The sequence below is a fragment of the Leuciscus leuciscus genome (genome assembly GCF_965113295.1).
Source record: "Leuciscus leuciscus genome assembly, chromosome: 4".
In the NCBI taxonomy this organism is placed as follows: domain Eukaryota; kingdom Metazoa; phylum Chordata; class Actinopteri; order Cypriniformes; family Leuciscidae; genus Leuciscus; species Leuciscus leuciscus.
The window spans coordinates 43702110-43720012 of record NC_138728.1 but is presented as its reverse complement, the minus strand read 5'-3'; the positions used below and the strand labels follow the sequence as shown (position 1 = coordinate 43720012).

General features: G+C 38.3%; 1 protein-coding gene across 1 annotated transcript; it reads right to left on the bottom strand.

Moving 5' to 3' along the window:
* Positions 1-3160: 3160 nt before the first annotated feature.
* LOC309496129 (uncharacterized protein) lies at positions 3161-17569 on the bottom strand. The gene is made up of 6 exons (XM_082166148.1): positions 17362-17569; positions 17154-17265; positions 12394-12471; positions 11065-11289; positions 8463-8660; positions 3161-3249 (listed from the first exon to the last, which is right to left on the bottom strand). The coding sequence occupies exons 2-6, from the start codon at positions 17263-17265 to the stop codon at positions 3218-3220; spliced, it is 645 nt and encodes a 214-aa protein (XP_082022274.1). The 5' UTR covers positions 17362-17569; the 3' UTR covers positions 3161-3217.
* Between the last annotated feature and the right edge of the window lie 334 nt (positions 17570-17903).

Sequence of the window (17903 nt, the reverse complement as noted above, 5' to 3'; positions counted from 1 at the left end):
TTTAATACACACAAATATCGAAATGAAAGAATCTTTCGAGTCGAATCTTTTTGAATGATTCACTCACGATTCGGCTGCGATTAAAAGCTATCAAGAGGTAAGGTCATCAGTGATTATAATATAGCGACTTAAATTGCAGTTTGTTCGTCACATAAAGCTATCATATGAATAAATAACTATATTAATATAACGGACGAGTCGTATTAGATCACTTTTATGATACTTTTGTGATGTTTTTTTGTCTTTTATTATTATAATTTTTTTGCGTGACAGCCCCCAGTAGGCTAACGTTACTCATTCACTTTCATTACATCGAGAAGAAGAGTCTCCATTAGGCTACATATTCAAAAATGTCCCTTTGTCTTCCACGGAAAGTAAACTTAAGGGTTTGCACATGAAGGTGAGTAAATGACGGCAGAATTATCATTTTTGGAAGAACTAGTCCTTTAATATGCATTTCAAGGCTGAGATTATGCATCGTCTGCAGAGCTAACGTTACTTACACAAAATAACATCTAAAGCGCATGTGACGAAGACAATATCTTTATGAACTTCAGAAAAATATTTATTAGATTTAGGTAGGTAACGTTATTAACTAACAGACAGACAGTTATATTCAAAACAACCCCAAATCTTACTAACTTACCATGATAAAGTGCATTTAAACAGATCCAACAATAAAATGAAGACAAAACATTATCTGTCGATATCTGTCTGTATAATGTTGGCCACTGAGAGTATAATGGAAATATAATTAACCACAAACCAACATGAGACTTCAAGTCTTTTAAATAAATGATTCTCTCTTCTTTTGGTATAGAATAAAATACCAGTTCAGGGTTCCTCTTTAGGCTGTTGTTGCAGCCAACTGCACAACATATTGCAGGCATTACTGAGACCGGCGGTCGCAAAGATGGCGGCGCAAAGCTACAGTGACGTCATGTGAATCGAATGAATAGTGTGGACGGAGAGCGTTTATAAACGAAAACACCGTTTTCAAATGTATCCGGATTAATGTATTTGTCTCGACAAACTTTTTAATCTAGTTACACCTATTATTATATTTACACCATTAAAATGTTACTTTTTTAAAAAGAAATTAATACTTTAATTCAGCAAGGATCCATTAAGTTTTTAAGCATCGTAGGCCTAACGTTGGTGATTTTCAGTGCGGTAGCCTTTGGAGATCTTCAGCTTTCTTTACATTTCTGACTGTTGCCTCAAAGATTAGAGAGTCAAAATCCAGTTTAAAATAAATCCACAGTGTAATTTTTACAGAAGAGTTTTTGTTATTCCTTTCCTGAAACTCTTAAAGCTTTTTTACTACTGTGATTTTACCTCTAAATCTTGGATTAATGATTTTAATTGGCTTTCAGTGTAAAATAATCACATTTAGTTTGAGAAAATATCCTGTTTTTGACAAATATGTTGAATCTCCAGTTTAGTTCTGTCCTGATTTACATCTTTGTTAAAGTCCATCTCAAATCTTGCTTCTTTTTTTTTTTTGGATGTTATTTTAGTATGATGTAGTTATGCTCTCATTCCAATTTTGTAAATGTGCAGTAAAATATTTTAAAATATTTTTGATCAAATAAATAGTCAATGTTCAATATATCAGCAGTGTCTCAGTACAGTTTACCAGATATCCTGTGAAAATCATCATTTACATCAGGCGTGTCAAATTCAAACTCAGTGAGTGAGTTTCAGTCAGGAGTGCAGTCAAATTCAACCGCAACATATTTTGCTGCTTTAAATAAACCTCCTTCTGAACAGAACTCAATTTACAGACCGGGGCCTTATGTATAAAGCCACTCACAGTAACATTTTAGTCTCAAGTCTCAATTTTAAGAATGACATAATTTTACTCTTATTCCTAAACTTAAGAATAAGTGTGATTTCATAAAGGTTCCTAAGTGTTAAGACTAGGTCTCAGCTCGTAAATTATTTAACTGAGCTGGAAGAGGTATCCTAACCTAGTTGGGTGTAACAAGATGGAGGACAGAGGATGCGGCCACGCACTTTCCAATGAAAATATAATGTATTGGAGTTGATCAAACAATAAAAAAGTTGAATCATCAAGGTATTCTTTTTGTAACTTACTTTTGTAACTTTGAAAGTAATAATTATATATATACTGGAAAAATGCAGCAGTGCACCTGTGATGACTCGAGCCCTTCAGTCCACAGTTAGCAGGCTCGAATAGCACTATTGTGGCACTGACCACACCAAATATACAGTAGTGGCCAAAAGTGATGTGCAGAGTTTTTTTTATGACCCTACAAGTTTGCTTAAACCATCAAATTATGAGGAAAATATTTTTAAAGTTCTAGTTTTTTTTTTTTACTATTAGGAAAGTAAGCCTCTCCGCGTCCTCCTGCGCCTCCTTGTTGGAGTCGTCCAGCTGCTCCACCACCACGTTAATCAGCACGAACTGAGCCGTCAGCACGAAGCTCACGAAGTACAGTGGCGAGATGATCTGCAGACTGGAGTTACAGGAGGAGCTGTCGCCCAATCATTGACCATGTCATATGTCTCGGAAAAAATCACAAAAACAGTTTTTTAAATTCATTGGTTTGTTTGCAAATTATACATTTAGTTTTTTGATATTTATTTAAAACACTTACTTTTTGCCATCAGTAATTCAAATGTCTCTATCTCCCATGTTTCAGTGTTTGGTTTTCATGCATCACTGCCGCCTTTATCCTCTCTTGGCTCTTATATGGAGGCCAATAACATCCTTGGTGCACCAGATTTCTGAGATGACAGTGAAACTGTCCTCTTCATTTGGAAAATTCACCACAGCAAACATTGAACGTGAACAAAAAAGTAAAATAGGTCACTCAATTTCACAAAATATTTCACTAACTCAAAGTTTCAACATGCCTTATGACATTCAGACCTTTTACAGAAAATTGTAGGAGTTCAACTATTCTACACAGTTTTCCTTGGTTCCTCACATCCTACAAATGGAGTAATGGCATACCAGCAAAGTCCTGGAATTATTCTGGAAATTATTCTTTTAATATTTAATTTAATTTATTCTTTTAATATTGATTTATTTAATTTGAGATGTCATATTTCTACGGTTATATGGTAATTTTGCAGTATTGTTAAAAACAGTGCGTGGCTCCTTTAAAGACACACTGTGCAAGATTTGTACCTTAATAGAACAGCTTCAAAATCATTTCCATGGTAAACGAACTCGTAGTAGGGCGAATCATCCAGATAGCAAAGCAGAGGGGGACGCCGCTGGAAAAAACAGCAATGCAGGTTGCCTGACAAATCTTGCAAGGATCACGACTTGCTTTACGGCACGACGTCACACATCAACAACATGAAGCAGCCTCTATGGAAGACACTAGCACGCATTTCAGACGTGAATCATGGCAGAGTCGATGAAGAAAACAAGGTTGGAAAAGTAATGGAAAAGAAAGCGACGGCTCTGCGTGAGCGGTATTTACGACAGTAACGTTAAGTGGGTCATTCTACAGAAACGTCCACTTTTGGTCTTAAAATGTATTTATTTTTCTAACATTTAAACTTAGACCACATTATTATATTACCCTTTGACTTTATGAGTACACATAAATGACAGCTTAATTATTTTTTTTAATCTTTTTTGTGCATTTATTTAAAGATCGCATGTACCTTTTTTTTGTCACTGGTGTTACCTTACTTCTTTAGCAATATTAAAGGTTTTTATGAAGTATTATTTCTCCAATTTTTCAGTACATGTTGTCAGAAACATGTAGTCAGTTACAGAAAATGAATGATAATCTAACAAATAAGGAGATTGTTTTATTTTAATCATGTTTGTTAAAAGTTTGACTGAATGATGTTAGTTCATTTGCGTAACCATATATTTGCTATAACAATGAAAATATTTGAAAAATAGTTATAAACAAGTAATGATGCAATCCTTTAAAGCTTAACTCTTGAGTGTAGCAGAATTCAATAAATTTAAAATTATGTCACATGTGACTTATTTTATTTAATGTGAAAGAAAAAACACCGTAACACCAGTGACATACATAACATACGAACTGAAAGCAGTTAGTAAAATATCATAAACAACATTTTAAAAACACATTTTAACTTCATTAGAAAACAACTAAAATGTACAACAAAGTAAATTGTCTAAACTGCAATTGTCCAATTGTGACCATTTTATGTCATGCTATTGTACTTGCTTACTAGGTAATGACTAAGATGGGGAAACTTTGAACTGTCCCCTTTTTACATTTCATGCTACTTTTTTTTTTTTTTTTTTTACTTGCCCAACTGCCCCATAATGAACTCCCAGAACCGCTGATCAATCTGAACTGAACGCTTATTTAGTGCCATGGGCTCTGGAATCAGGCATATGATCTGGTCATCACTGTACCAGTTAACATCATCTCTGCGGCTTGGCCAGAAAAATGTATTCACTCCGTTGCGGTGCATGCGTTTGACTTGCACATAGTTTTCTCCACCTGCAAGATGATGCCAGGGTAGGGATCATCATCATATCGCACAACACACCACTGTCCAGTGTGATGCTGTTCCATGACATTGGGTCTGAAATCTTTGCCTGTTTGATTTGATTGCAAGAGGAACCTCCTCTAGGCTGTGGCATGGACACTCAAACACCCCCTCAGCATCCCCGCAGAAACAGCTTATGTCCCTGTATTGGAGAGTGCCGGGAGAAATGCTAAGAACCTCATGCATTTTAATGGTGCCTTTAATGGTGAATAGGGGCACTTGCTTTAAACCTTCATCCTTCTTCTCAACTTCTTCCTCACTCACATAGAAGAGTTTCACCTTGCTTGTGTCCTTCAGCTGGAAAAAGCTCTGTGCATCAGGGATAACTTTCCCTTGACGAACTAATGCGTCAGCTGTTCTCTTCAGTGCAGCCCCCACTCCATCTGGTGAACCCTTACCGTGACTTGCTTCAAAGAAGTTACATGTCACAGTCGAGAAACCCCTCTGGTGTGGCTCCGTGGATATGATGTAAAAGTTTAAGAGGTTTTTGTATTGGGTGGCAAGACTTTTGTATTTGTGTTTCAGTGCTCCCAAACCAGTAAAGTGATATTTCAGGGCTTTTTTCTGACACGGGTGGTGACTTGCTGACCTTGAAGAACTTTGTGTTTTAACTTCTGGGCTGTCAAGATTTGCACGCTTCACCTTTTCATATCTTTGTTTCCAACCAATGATCTCGTCTTTCAGTTTCTCTATTTCCCTTTGTTTCCTTTGTGCATCTCTCCTATGTTGTCTCCTCCCTTGTTGTAGTTGTCTGTCAAGCAAAAATATCACTCATTTAACCCTAGTTTGTTTCTCTCTCTCTTGCTCTCTCAACTCTATGTGTAAGTACTGTATGTGTCTCTTTTTCTGTGTGTGTGTGTGTGTGTGTGTGTGTGTGTGTGTGTGTGTGTGTGTGTGTGTGTGTGTGTGTGTGTGTGTGTGTGTGTGTGTGTGTGTGTGTGTGTGTGAAGATAAGGTGATAGGGAAAGAGTTAGTGAAAAGGGTATGTGAGATGATATTGTTGTGAATAGCCAGGGAAGCATGATAATGTAAATGGTGTGTGGATGTGTGTCACACTTGTGTTGTTTGTGACCGAACCACTAATTAATATTTATGCAATAATTATAATCCATTTTTCACATGGATAAAGCATATTAGCACCATCTGGTGAGAGTATAGACAGAAAAGCATGTAGAACCATGGTGTAACCACTAGATGGCATGTACAACTCTCTACAGAGAGGCTTGTGAATTCCCTAGTTGTTTTTGGACACATTTACGTAATCATTCGATATTTTTTTGGGTTAGAAATAGTCAACTTACCCTTTCTGAAACGTCTGACCATCTTTAAAGAATAAAAAGATACGAGTCAGCTTCTGACATTTTTGAATTCATGTTAAATAAATAAAACAATTACAATAAAACAATTTCTGTGCCCTTCTGGGACCTTGGCCTTAAATGACTACCCTGGATGGATACATTTAGGCCCGAAAATATACAGTTTATTATACAAAATCAGTGCACAATCACCAGAATGGCCTGGTTATGGCTCTAAATATGCTATGGTGTTGCTAGGCAGTTGCTATGGTATTCTGTTGGATGCTAGGGCGTTGCTAGGCAGTTGCAAGGGTGTTCTGGGTGGTTGCTAGGCAGTTGCTAGGTGTTCTGGGTGGTTGCTAGGGTATTCTGGTAGGCTGCTAGGGTATTTTTGGTGGTTACTAGAGCGTTTCTAGACGTTGCTAGGGTGTTCAGGGTGGTTGCTAAGGTATTTCACCACATTAGCCTGCTAACAGATGCCTTGCTGCCCCTCACATGTATTACTAGCAATAGGAATCATTAAGATTTTATCTATACTACAACTACTCTTATCAATAATCCTTATTGGTTTGGTTCTTTATCAATGCTGTTATTGATTATTTTATATTACTAAGAATTGATAATTTTGTATATATTTTAAAATAAAAACATTCAGTACAGGATTATAATTTATTTAGATTTTAAATATAACTAAATATTGTTTCTAAAGAAGCAAGTGCAATGTTTACATCAGCAACGTCACTATATAAACTATAATAATCAAAGAATAAATCATATTGCTGACATCAAGATACTGAGTGAAGTTTAGAAAGAATAAACAACTCAGACATCAGTAGGGGTGGGAATCTCTGGGCACCTCACGATTCGATTACGATTCAAAGGGCTGCGATTCGATTATCGATGCATCTTTTTTTCTATACAGGATCCCTGGATAATTACTAAGCATTTCATTTACGCATTAAAATCCAAAAGAAACATCTCCTAATTAGCTTAAAATGACTAGTTTCCATCCCAAATTTACTTCATTAACCTCAGCTCCATGGTCCTTCATTTCATTAACAACCAGTTGTCAAACTCCTCTGAACACTGAAATATAATTATCAGGATGTAACGTACAGTATGTGTACAGGACAGAGCTGTACACCAGTTTAGTCTAAGCTTGTACCTGATGTCCTCAACACTTTACTAGTAGGTTAGTTAGTAATGACATACAGCTGATAATTAATGTTACTAATTTTGCTAACGTAACATAAATAAAGAAATATTTTTAGCGCCTTTCACAGGACCCAAGTACGCTTTTCACATAGTTACAGTGACAGAACAACAAAAAGTAATTCAGGATTGAATGTCTTGGTAAAGAGCTGGGTTTTTAGTACATTTTTTGAAAGTGTCCAGACAGGGAGCATTTCAGATCTCTGTGGGGATGGAGTACGCTGCACGTTTACTACCAGACAAAAACTCACTGCTAATATTTTTCTCCGCTAACTTTCACTGTCACGTTCTGCCGCTCTCTCTCTCTCACTCACTCGGCCTCACACACAGGACACACAGGGAGCTGCCAAGCTTTGCACTTCCGCCAGTTCCACCTTTCGCGTTCCGTCAACATTACATTATCAATAACATTTAAATAATCGATTTTTTGACATTTGTTAATCGATTCACGTCCGCATAGCGATGCATCTAAGAATCGATTATTTCTCCAACCCCTAGACATCAGTCTATATCAGTCCTTCCTCCTGTCCTCCACTGGGGCTGGTTAATCTCAGCCAGCAGAGAAGTTTAGATACGCGTCAAGCCAAGTAAAACAGACTACATACAGACAGCTTTCGTTTTAGCTTGTTCATTAAAATAAGCTGCTAAACTAACCAGTGCACTGTGGTTGTGTACTGTAAAACATACCAGTGGTGGATAAGAGACTGCAGGCAAAATAGCTGAAAATATAGCTTTCTACACTTTATCAGTTTGATAAAACACTCTTAATGGCCTTGTACTTGTTTTTTTATTGCACAACATACAGTAACGAGTGTAGTTTTTTTCAATTCAAATAAAATATTTACCTCACCTGGGGCCTGTACTACGCAGGATTTGGGGTTAGCAAGATAACTTCAGGGTTAACCCTGGGTTTTCAGTCCTACAAAGGTGGTTCATTTCTTACAGGGGTACGTCACCACGGTAACTTATGCTATACGGCTTAAGCCAATCCCAGCTGACATGACAACCACTCACATTCACAACTAAGGTCAATTTTAGAATCAACAATTAACCTAGCCTTTTTTTTTTGCCAACTGTCCTTCCTGTATTTGGCAGCTGCAACTGTGTAGCCTTTTGACTGGATTATGTGTTTAAATTCTTCATATTTCTGTGATATTATAGTTTGCTCTTCGTTAGTAAAATAAGCCGCTCTGCTGCCAGCAGACTTGTTTGAGACTGGTCAAATCAGGAAACACCTCATCTTTAATGTGCATGTGCTCATTGCTAGATTAGACAAACCTGGGTTGACTACCGAGTTGACCACCACCTTTGTGTGACCACTAATGATTGCTGGTGTAAGGGTTAGTGAAGCCAGATAACAGAAAGCCTCTGTTTCTGTTCTGGTGTTACTTTTAAAATTCCCTGTGTATTTTTTTTAATATAATATATACTTACTTTCTTCTGGCATTGGGTATGGGTAGCGTTTTCCCTGTGTTGATGGAGTTTGTTGTCTGGAGCTGGTCCCTTGAGTAGATTGCTGAACAGGGGATACTGATCTTCTACATTGTTCTTCTTGATGCGACTGCAATCTTCTTCTATGAGATGGTGGTCTGGTCTGCGTTTCTGATGTGGGATCCTGAATTTGCTGGATCACTACAAGAAGAGTAAGAGTAAAGGGGTGCTTCTCAATTCTTTTTTGTGCATCCTCGTTTCCTTTCCTCGCGTCTCAGCTCCACCCCCTGTAGGATACGAGGGAAGACTGCAAGGAAAGAAAAGGAGGACGGAGGAATCGAATGAAAGCTTTTTTTATACATTGGAATACTTGATCACTCGAGCGTCACTCCACAGCGTCATCAGCAGCGCTCAAAGGATCTGTCCTTTGAAGTTTGCTTATTTAAGAAATTCATAATAAATAATAATTAAGCAAGATAGCCTGTTGAAATATGTGAGATGTGTGGTTTATATAAACTGCAAAGGTAAAGTATAAATAAAAATGATTGTGACCGATGTGAAGGGTCGAAAAAACACTTCCGCATAGGATAAACCTGTGTATCCTCGCTCATGACTCCTCTAGAAGCTCCTCACTCCTCGATCCTCGCCTCCTCGTGGTGCAATTAGAGAATTGAGATGTCCTTCAAGATGGCTGAGCTCGATTGGTTTCCGGGTCATAGGATGGAGGACGGAGGAGCGAGGAGACAAGGAGGGATATTGAGAAGCACCCCTGGTCACGATAAATGCTCAAACTAAATTTAGGACAGATTTTAGGACAAATCTCTCCAATACAAATTATCATTGCAGTTAAGTACGAGTTTAATTAATCCTCCAAGTGTGACCCATCAGCCCCTGTGGCAAGAACAAGTGGCAGTGTTCTTCTACTAAATTAAGTGAATATAAACCTGGCAACAATGGCTTGAAGAAACAACTAGAGTTGAGCCGGATACTCGGCTGAAACGAGTATCCGGTACGGATAAAGCACTTTTGTCGAGTACGAGTATTATACGAGTAATACGAGTCAATATCTGTGCTCGGATTAAAAAAAAAAGAAAGTTATGTTGAGATTAGGGCTGGGCGATATATCGATATAAAGAATATCTATATATATATATTTTAAATGCGATATGGAATTAGACCATATCGCATATATCGATATAATTCAAATTTGCGCTGTGATCCTTGCCCCAAGCCAGCTGACCCGGAGCTCTCTGCACTGCTCCCCGCGCCCCTGCTCCTCCTATTCCACTTTGCGTGCGTGTTTAGAGCATGTTATGTTATAACATGAAATAAAGTTTTTCACCTCAGAAAAACGGACTTTCTTGTCCTGTCAGCCGTTATACTGTAGTCGTAGCGCACACTCAATTGCACGCGCAAATGCGGCGGCGCGCGCGGTGTATCGCCTCACTGTATATAAAGTGCAAAAGAAACTACAAGCATGCAACGCCGTTACGTTGTAAATTACAGGAAATAAAAGTAATGCAGGTATGATTTTCATTCTATTCACCAGGAGCAGTTTCCATGTTTCATTAACAGTTCTTGTTAGAATTGTGTATTTACCATGGTAACTGTCGTTTCCATATTAACCCCAAAATGCCACTATTTTTCTTTGTGTAAAATTTTTTAATTACTGTGGTGGCTCATACCAACATTGTATTAACAAAAACTAGTTTGGGACTGCTATTTAATACCTTTAGCATAGGCCTAATGTTTATTAGTACTAGTCTTTACTATTAGTCATATTCTTACAATTTATGTTAAGTAAAGGGGGACAGTACTTGTGTGTGTGTGTGTTAACAAATTTTGAAAAAAATAAAACATGAAAAATAAAAAATATCAGGATATATATATCGTATATCGAAATTCAGCCTAAATATATCGGGATATGACTTTTGGTCCATATCACCCAGCCCTAGTTGAGATGAAAACTCTTGTTCATTACATTTTACTTCATAATTGCAACCGCATGTGTTGTATTCATTGTTGCAAAACTTGTTCTGTAGTTCGTTTGTTATCGTAATCAAAACCATTGATCTGAAGCTCAATGCTGATGCTGTCATGTAAATAGTTTTCTAATCAGCAATAAATATAACAATCTCTGATCAACCCATATCAATTGCATGCTTAAAATAACATACCGGTTAAAGCCCCGCCCATTTCAAGACAACCCAACCCACTTCCGGGTTAAATCCCGCCCACTTCCAGGTTAGGCCCCGCCCAGTCCGAGTACAGATACAGATACAGATAATTCATATGGTTAACAGATACAGATACAGATACAGATAATGCTGTACTCGCTCATCCCTAGAAACAACCCAAAGCTGAAAAAATATTTTGAAGGTTGCGCAACACCAAACATTACTTTAGGATTCATTGTTAAGCTAGTCCAAATCCACTTAATTTATTTTGAAGGAGCACACCCACTGGGAAGCTCTCATAAAAGAGAAGGAGCTGATGGCTCAGACTTGGTGGATCTATTACATTTGTATAGATATATGGGTATGAACACAAACTATCACTTTAAGGTCAAATATTTATAAAAGTGAATTTAAGACTAAATAAGGACCTGAAGAACCCTTTTTTGCTCTTGAAATCTGCTTTCCCTGAATGAGCGGAATGACTGTAGAGCTTGATCGCCTGGATGAAGCTGATGGTGGAATGACTGTAGAGCCAGAGCTTGATCGCCTGGATGACGTAGACGATGATGGCGAGCTTGCATATTCGGACCTTACTGGAGACTCTCGCTCTTGAACATGTTCCAGCTTCCTTGGAGCAGCAGGAAGTTCTAGCTCTGTTAATAAAATGTATTATTCCTTAATTGATGTAATGTAATCCTCTTTTAAAGCAAAGACAATACATGACCTAGACACACACAGCACAAGCATGCATTAACACACAATGTGTGTGTGTGTGTATATCATAATGTTGTGTTAATGTTCATATTACTGCAGTGTTTCCCTTTTGTCCATTCAGCTGAAGCACTTAGCCTCACTCATTTTTCTAAGGACTTCTACATTGGCATAGGTTAGCAGTAAATTGTCAATCTGGCAGTATATGTACAGTATAGGCAGTGCTTCCCCTATATGCATTCAGGAGCGGCAGTGCGCTGCTGCTGAATCATGACCGCTGCTACTAAAATTTCCTACGATCATTGCACTATGTGCTACAAATGTTTTCACTTGCACACTGTGCGAGCACGGCAACACTCAACGCTTTGCTAGCTTGCTCTCCTCATTCTATACAAAACATCCAAGTGACAGGTGCTGTTATAAGAGCAGCATAACTCCTGTAAGGAATCGGGAGGTGCGTAGCGAGTGTTTGATTGTCCGAGCGGCAGAAAGTGACGGTGAACCCGAGCGGAAAGAAATATTCTGGCAGTAAATGTAACTGCTGATTGGTCAGAGAGAATCGTCACTATTCACTGCATCATCATTGCGCGCGCTGGACAGAGGCCAGCAACAGAAAGTTGTAAAGTTAGTTGTAAACAACTGCAGCCAACACAGCAGCGACTCCAGCAACAGCAGCAGAGGAAAACACAGCTGTAAGATTTTCATACAGCTCATCTGTCTTTCTGAGTAATGTTGAAACGTTTTAGCTTACATCAAGAGACAGCTAGTGTGAGTGGGTCCCAGGTATGTGTCACACATATAGGTACATCTACTGAATAATCTACTTGGGGAAACACTGTACTGTTATTGTGTGCTGTCAAATTTTTTTGACAAATTGTATTTTGATGCTTTGGCAACATTGTTCTTGAACCTTTCATGCCAATAAAGCAATCTGAATTGAATGGAATTGACATTCTGTAGATAATTTGTCACTTTTTTTTGTTGCTATTTTTATATCCTCATGACAAGTAGTCTCCCCATTACAGGGGAGAAAACAAAGAACTAACCTTCATCACTGTTGAGATGTCGACAATTTCCTTGGAGGTCTTCTTGATCAAATTCTACCTCACTGTGACCACTATCATCTAGTTCAAGACACAAATTAACAAAAAATTAATTCTGCTCCAGAAAGAAAGTAAAAAGGTGCAGTTTTCAGTGATTGTGCTCAGCTGGTGCAGTGCATGAAAGGAAGGCAGTTGTGATAGAAGAGACGTAGGTGTGTACAATTATGCATGCATCCTTTATATTGCTACTTTCTCATCCTCTTCTACCGTCACTCTTCTACCAGGAAGTACGTTGGAGGAAGCAGGGAAAGGAAAAGTCGAAAAGTGATTGAGAGAGAAAAAAAGAAGATAACAGACGTCTTTAACAGTCGTTAAATATTTATCAAAGTTTACATGCCAGCAGCCATATCACCCTATAGCCAAAGACTGGTTGCCCACTGAAGCTAAGCAGGGCTGAGCCTGGTCAGTAGGGGTGTAAATATTAATCGATTCGTATCGATGCATCGATTATACAGCCGACGATTCGATGCATCGATGCGTCCGCAAGAGTATCGATTCATGTGTTTATTTTGCCGCCTGTCTATTTTCAGCGATCTGCTCCGAAAAATGCGTACAACCTACTAAACTGCGGGTGGCGCTAACCTCATTATTGTCTTCTACTTCACACCGCTTCACACGCGTTACTTACGTTTCACAGTCTATCTATGTTCACACACATTGTTGAGTCTGATTTTCAAGAGCGATGGATCCCTCAGAGCGAGCTGGCAATGACAGTGAAATGTTACACACTCCAGTCGGCGTCAAGTCATGGGTGTGTGGATGTATTTTGGCTTCAGGAAAACAGATGGAGCAGTGGTAAGAGATGTTGCCGTTTGTCTGATTGCGCCCGTATGCGGTGCGTATTTCCGTTCCAGTTGCAGAGATCGTTTCCGCACCGAGTCTATTTCTGCTGTGCTGCACGCGCTGAATTAAAGTGACAGCGCATGTTTTGTGGTCAAAATGAACACAGATTGACATGAAAATGTAGTAGTTTCACCATAAATGAGTTTAATTAAATAAATTGTAGTAATCTCACCATAAATGTATTTAATTTAATTCTACTATTTTTCACAGTCATCTTTTTTACTTTAAGACCGGGGTAAAGCAAGGAAAACTACAATTTACCTCAACAAGGCGACATAATGAACAACATTCATTCGTGGAGGTGGAAAAACAATTTCTTTGTGACATGCAATTGTATTCTGTATACTCAATAAAAGGCAAATTATATATTATTTTTGTTGATTTATTTGAAACTTAATAGATATCATGTAAAAATCTAGTATTGTATCGAATCGAATCGTATCGCGGGGAATTCTGAAGTATCGAAAATAATCGAATCGTTGGCTTAAGAAATCGGTATCGTATCGAATCGTCATGTAGGCTCCGATTTACACCCCTACTGGTCAGTACCTGGATGGGAGACTCCTGGGAAAACCAGGTTGCTGCTGGAAGAGGTGTTAGTGAGGCCAGCAGGGGGCGCTCACCCTGGGGTCTGTGTGGGTCCTAACGCCCCAGTATAGTGACGGGGACACTATACTGTCAAAAAGCACCGTCCTTCGGATGAGACGTTAAACCGAGGTCCTGACTCTCTGTGGTCATTAAAAACCTCAGGATGTCCTTCGATAAAGAGTAAGTCCAAATTTGCCCCTTGTCCTCTGTCCACAGACCTGCCAACCTGTACGCATTTTGCGTAGCAGATACGCATTTTGACTTCAAAGTACGCTGATACGATTTGTCACTCTAAACTACGCAAAAACCTGGTGACGCCTCTGTGCACGCGCTGTCCTCAAATCAAGCTACAGCAAAAGAAGAAAAGTTCGACCAATCATAGCGCTGGGTTCATTCCCCAAATAGTAAGCGGGAATGATTGACAGATGCGTAGGCCTATCATTAAAAAGAGATTCCCGCTCGATCCCCCTTCCACTCCCGCGGCCGCCGTCTGACTGATGTCATGAGCGAGGACAGTACAGTACTTCTGACTCCTGAAGGTAAACGGCCTGGGGTCGATGTGTAAAGTTGATTGTTGAGTTAACTTAATCTTATGGATTCGATGATCACGCAGATCGCATGGATTATCTTAAAATACTCCGTTAAGTTATTCATTAGTGATGGGAAGTCCGGTTCTTTTCCGCGAACCGGTTCTTTCGGACAGTTCGTTTCAATGAACCGGTTCAAAAAACCGGTTCACCAGTTCTTTAACGTCATCACGTAATGACGTCAATTCTATCATCCCAGCGGATAAATATACATTCAAATAAAGGCATTTGTAATCATAACTTCAGTTAAATAATAGTACTCATCGTCATAATCATCTTTGATAGGTTTCTTACATTTACGTTTTGAGAATGAACCCTGTAGTAGGCCTAAGGCGATGCGCAAACGCGGATGTTTTACATGTCTTAAAGTGAATAAACTGGTCTTCATCATTTTTATTTTATTTGTAAATAAACTTACATTTAGCTGAATTCAGCCCCTCATTCAAGTCCTGGTTCACCCGTGCTCATGTATCAGCACAGCACATAGATATAAACACAGCATCAGTTGGCCAAAAGAAAGTTCGGTTCAGAGACGGTGCGATCACGCATGCGCAGTCTCTCCAGCTCGTCGGTTCTCCGTATCGAACGTGTCCGAAAGAAACAGTTCTCGGTTCTGTGCTGGTGATCCGAGAACTGCTGCAACAACCAGTTCTTGACTCGAGAACCGTATGCCTGTGTGTGAGCTGAGAACTACTGAAACCTTACTAGGCTTATTCAGTCGACAAAACTAAAAACTTGATGCATATCTCCAGTACGTTTAATACGTTATGTTTTGATTAACACATTAAATAAACATTTACTTTGCACCCTTTAAAACCTAGGCAAGAGTTTACGTCAAAAATGTATATCAACTTACTTCGAAATTAAATGATCTGTTTCAGATCTGATGTTTTAGTATAATAATAAATGTTTAGTTTTACAGTCCAATCATTGTGTTTCCAATCTTTAAAATAATACAGTGAAAAGGCAGTAGCCTATGTGATAAACATGTTTCTAACATGTTTTATTTTGTTACACTTATTGATGTTCAATAAAATAGGCTACAAGAAACATGCATTTCGTCCCTCTGAAAGAATTGCACGCATGCTCAGCTCATCAGCTCATCGGTTCTCCGTATCGAACGTGTTCGAAATAAACAGTTCTCGGTTCTGTACTGGTGGTCCGAGAACCGCTGTACCTGTACGTTCGGTAGTGCGCGCATGCTCAGTATCAACTGCTCGTGCTCATCACTTCTCTCAGCACAACATGTCTCAGTTCAGTGAACTGTTGGATTTACTGGAGTAACATATGCCTACTCCGGGATATTGGTTTATTTTGAGTCGAAGGGACTGTCAGGACTCAGGCATGTCCGAAAGTGAGTAACTTTAGTAACTTCTTGTGGATCAGTGCTGACGCAAGACGCGAACTGTTTCGAACGATTCAGTCTGATATAGTGTACTGGTTCGACCAGTTCACTAAAAAGAACCGGTTCAAAAGAACGATTCGTTCACGAACCGGCCATCACTATTATTCATGGTCACTCAGAAAAGAGGAAGACATCATTCAGTCATGCAAATAATAAAATGCTCAAGTAATGCTGAACTATAAATCTTGAAATCGCTATGGCTTAGTGATTATGAAAGTGCTGTGATTTGTGGATTAACGTTAGCCTACTGAGAAGCGCGAGTCTGGAGAAACAGGCGTTTATTTATTCATTCATTCTCAGTGTTGAGAAACGTATGTGTTACGTTATTGTGTTAATTATATCTAAAGTAGCCTACCTAATTATGTTACATATTTATTTTGTATGAAAACTAGCGCGTTAGTTACTTATGGATTAAAAAGTACCGTTGTATCAGTTCAGTGCTGCGCGAGCTCTCTCACAAACACGGACGCGCGCGCGCACACAGAGAGAGAAGATCATTGTAAAATTAAAATTGACGGGCTAAATTTAAATTTTGTTCTTGCTTGTTTTGTTTTTTTTCTGTCAAAAAGCATTTTGTATTATCCATCCCTGCTTTTAAAAGTCGTTAAATGACGGACGTTGACTGTTAACACAGCCCTTATTATATGTCGGATTCGGAACTTATAACGTTACTTTATATTATTTTTAGAATAAGTGATTCGTTATGCTATTATTGGACTCCTGTCTATACATTGTCAACTGTTTTCTATAAATATGTTTGTATTGGCTAACATTTATTCAGTTAATGCGTGTCCTGTTTAAAATGTGCAATGTTTAAATGCAAAGACAGCACGTCACAAATAGAACTTCACTCTGCAACAGCATGGTAATCCAATTACCAAACTTTACAAGTTTAATAGTAGAGGAGTGTGAATGCTTATCAAATTTAATATCAATCTACCCAATTCACTTCAAGATATCAAACTGGTATTAGTTACTTATTGTGGCTTTGTTATGGTGACACCTTGACATTGCTTACTCTTGATAGCATAGTGCACTCCAAACAAATTCATGCTAAATGGATGTTACTTTTGAAAGTGTTGCACTGTCAACAGGGCAACAAGGGAAGAGTTCATGAAAATCCATTACCAGTAGCCTATTGCGATACATCTGCAAGATATGCATGAATAACTACTTTAAAAGAGGTAAGAATTGGTTGATTAATAAATGAATACCTGAGTATAACAGTAAATGACAAAGTACAAAAGAATAGTTAAAATAATTAAAAGTTAAAAGAATACCTGTCACACAATCTTCAAATGTCTTATTTTTTCTTCTTCTTTTTGCTTCCAGTGCCCCTTCTTCATTTTCTGTACTACTCGTGAAGTCGCAGTTATCATTCTTTAAAGTCATCTACAAATCATAAATAATAATTAACACAGGCAAAGCAAAAAGCTACTTCCATATGACAAAAGACACATAATAGATGTGACATGTAAGTGTACCCACCAGATCTCATCTTCTCTTTCAGAAGAGGAAACTTTCTCCAACCCTCAGATGGTTTGCGGCGTTCCTTCAAATGTCTTGTTGCATTTGCAATATTTGGCCAGAACAGTAACATGTTCTCTGTGTCTACCCATCTGTCTGGCACCGTCCCTTCTTCTTGCCTTTTCCCTTGCCACACTGCCCTAACCCAAGCCATCCTGAAACAAAGCATATTGAAATAAATTAAAACATTAACTTAAAAAAACATAAATTAATACAAATAATATAGAGACAATTCCAAATTAACTACATGTTTCATCATATATTAACTACTCAGTGGTGGATGCTTTAAATGCATCAAATTCATAAAAGTACTATTGCTGAGGGAAAAAATATTTCCATTACAGTTTCTCATGAACAGGCTCATCTGTGGCACATCATTATAATATCAAGACACATGCCATAAAATCAAAACAGTAACTTTACATTTAAATATAAATATATAAAACTAGCCAGCAATCAAAGTTTGTTTAAGCACAGTGGAAACACTGGCAAAAACATATACA

What these genes read in the sequence shown, in the direction of transcription:
- LOC309496129 (XM_082166148.1), bottom strand. Translation starts at nt 17,265, where the DNA reads ATGACTTTAAAGAATGATAACTGCGACTTCACGAGTAGTACAGAAAAT. An exon ending in ATTTGAAGATTGTGTGACAG is followed by an intron (nt 12,472 to 17,153) that starts GTATTCTTTTAA and finishes GTCTTGAACTAG; the next exon opens with ATGATAGTGGTCACAGTGAG. An exon ending in ACATCTCAACAGTGATGAAG is followed by an intron (nt 11,290 to 12,393) that starts GTTAGTTCTTTG and finishes TTTTATTAACAG; the next exon opens with AGCTAGAACTTCCTGCTGCT.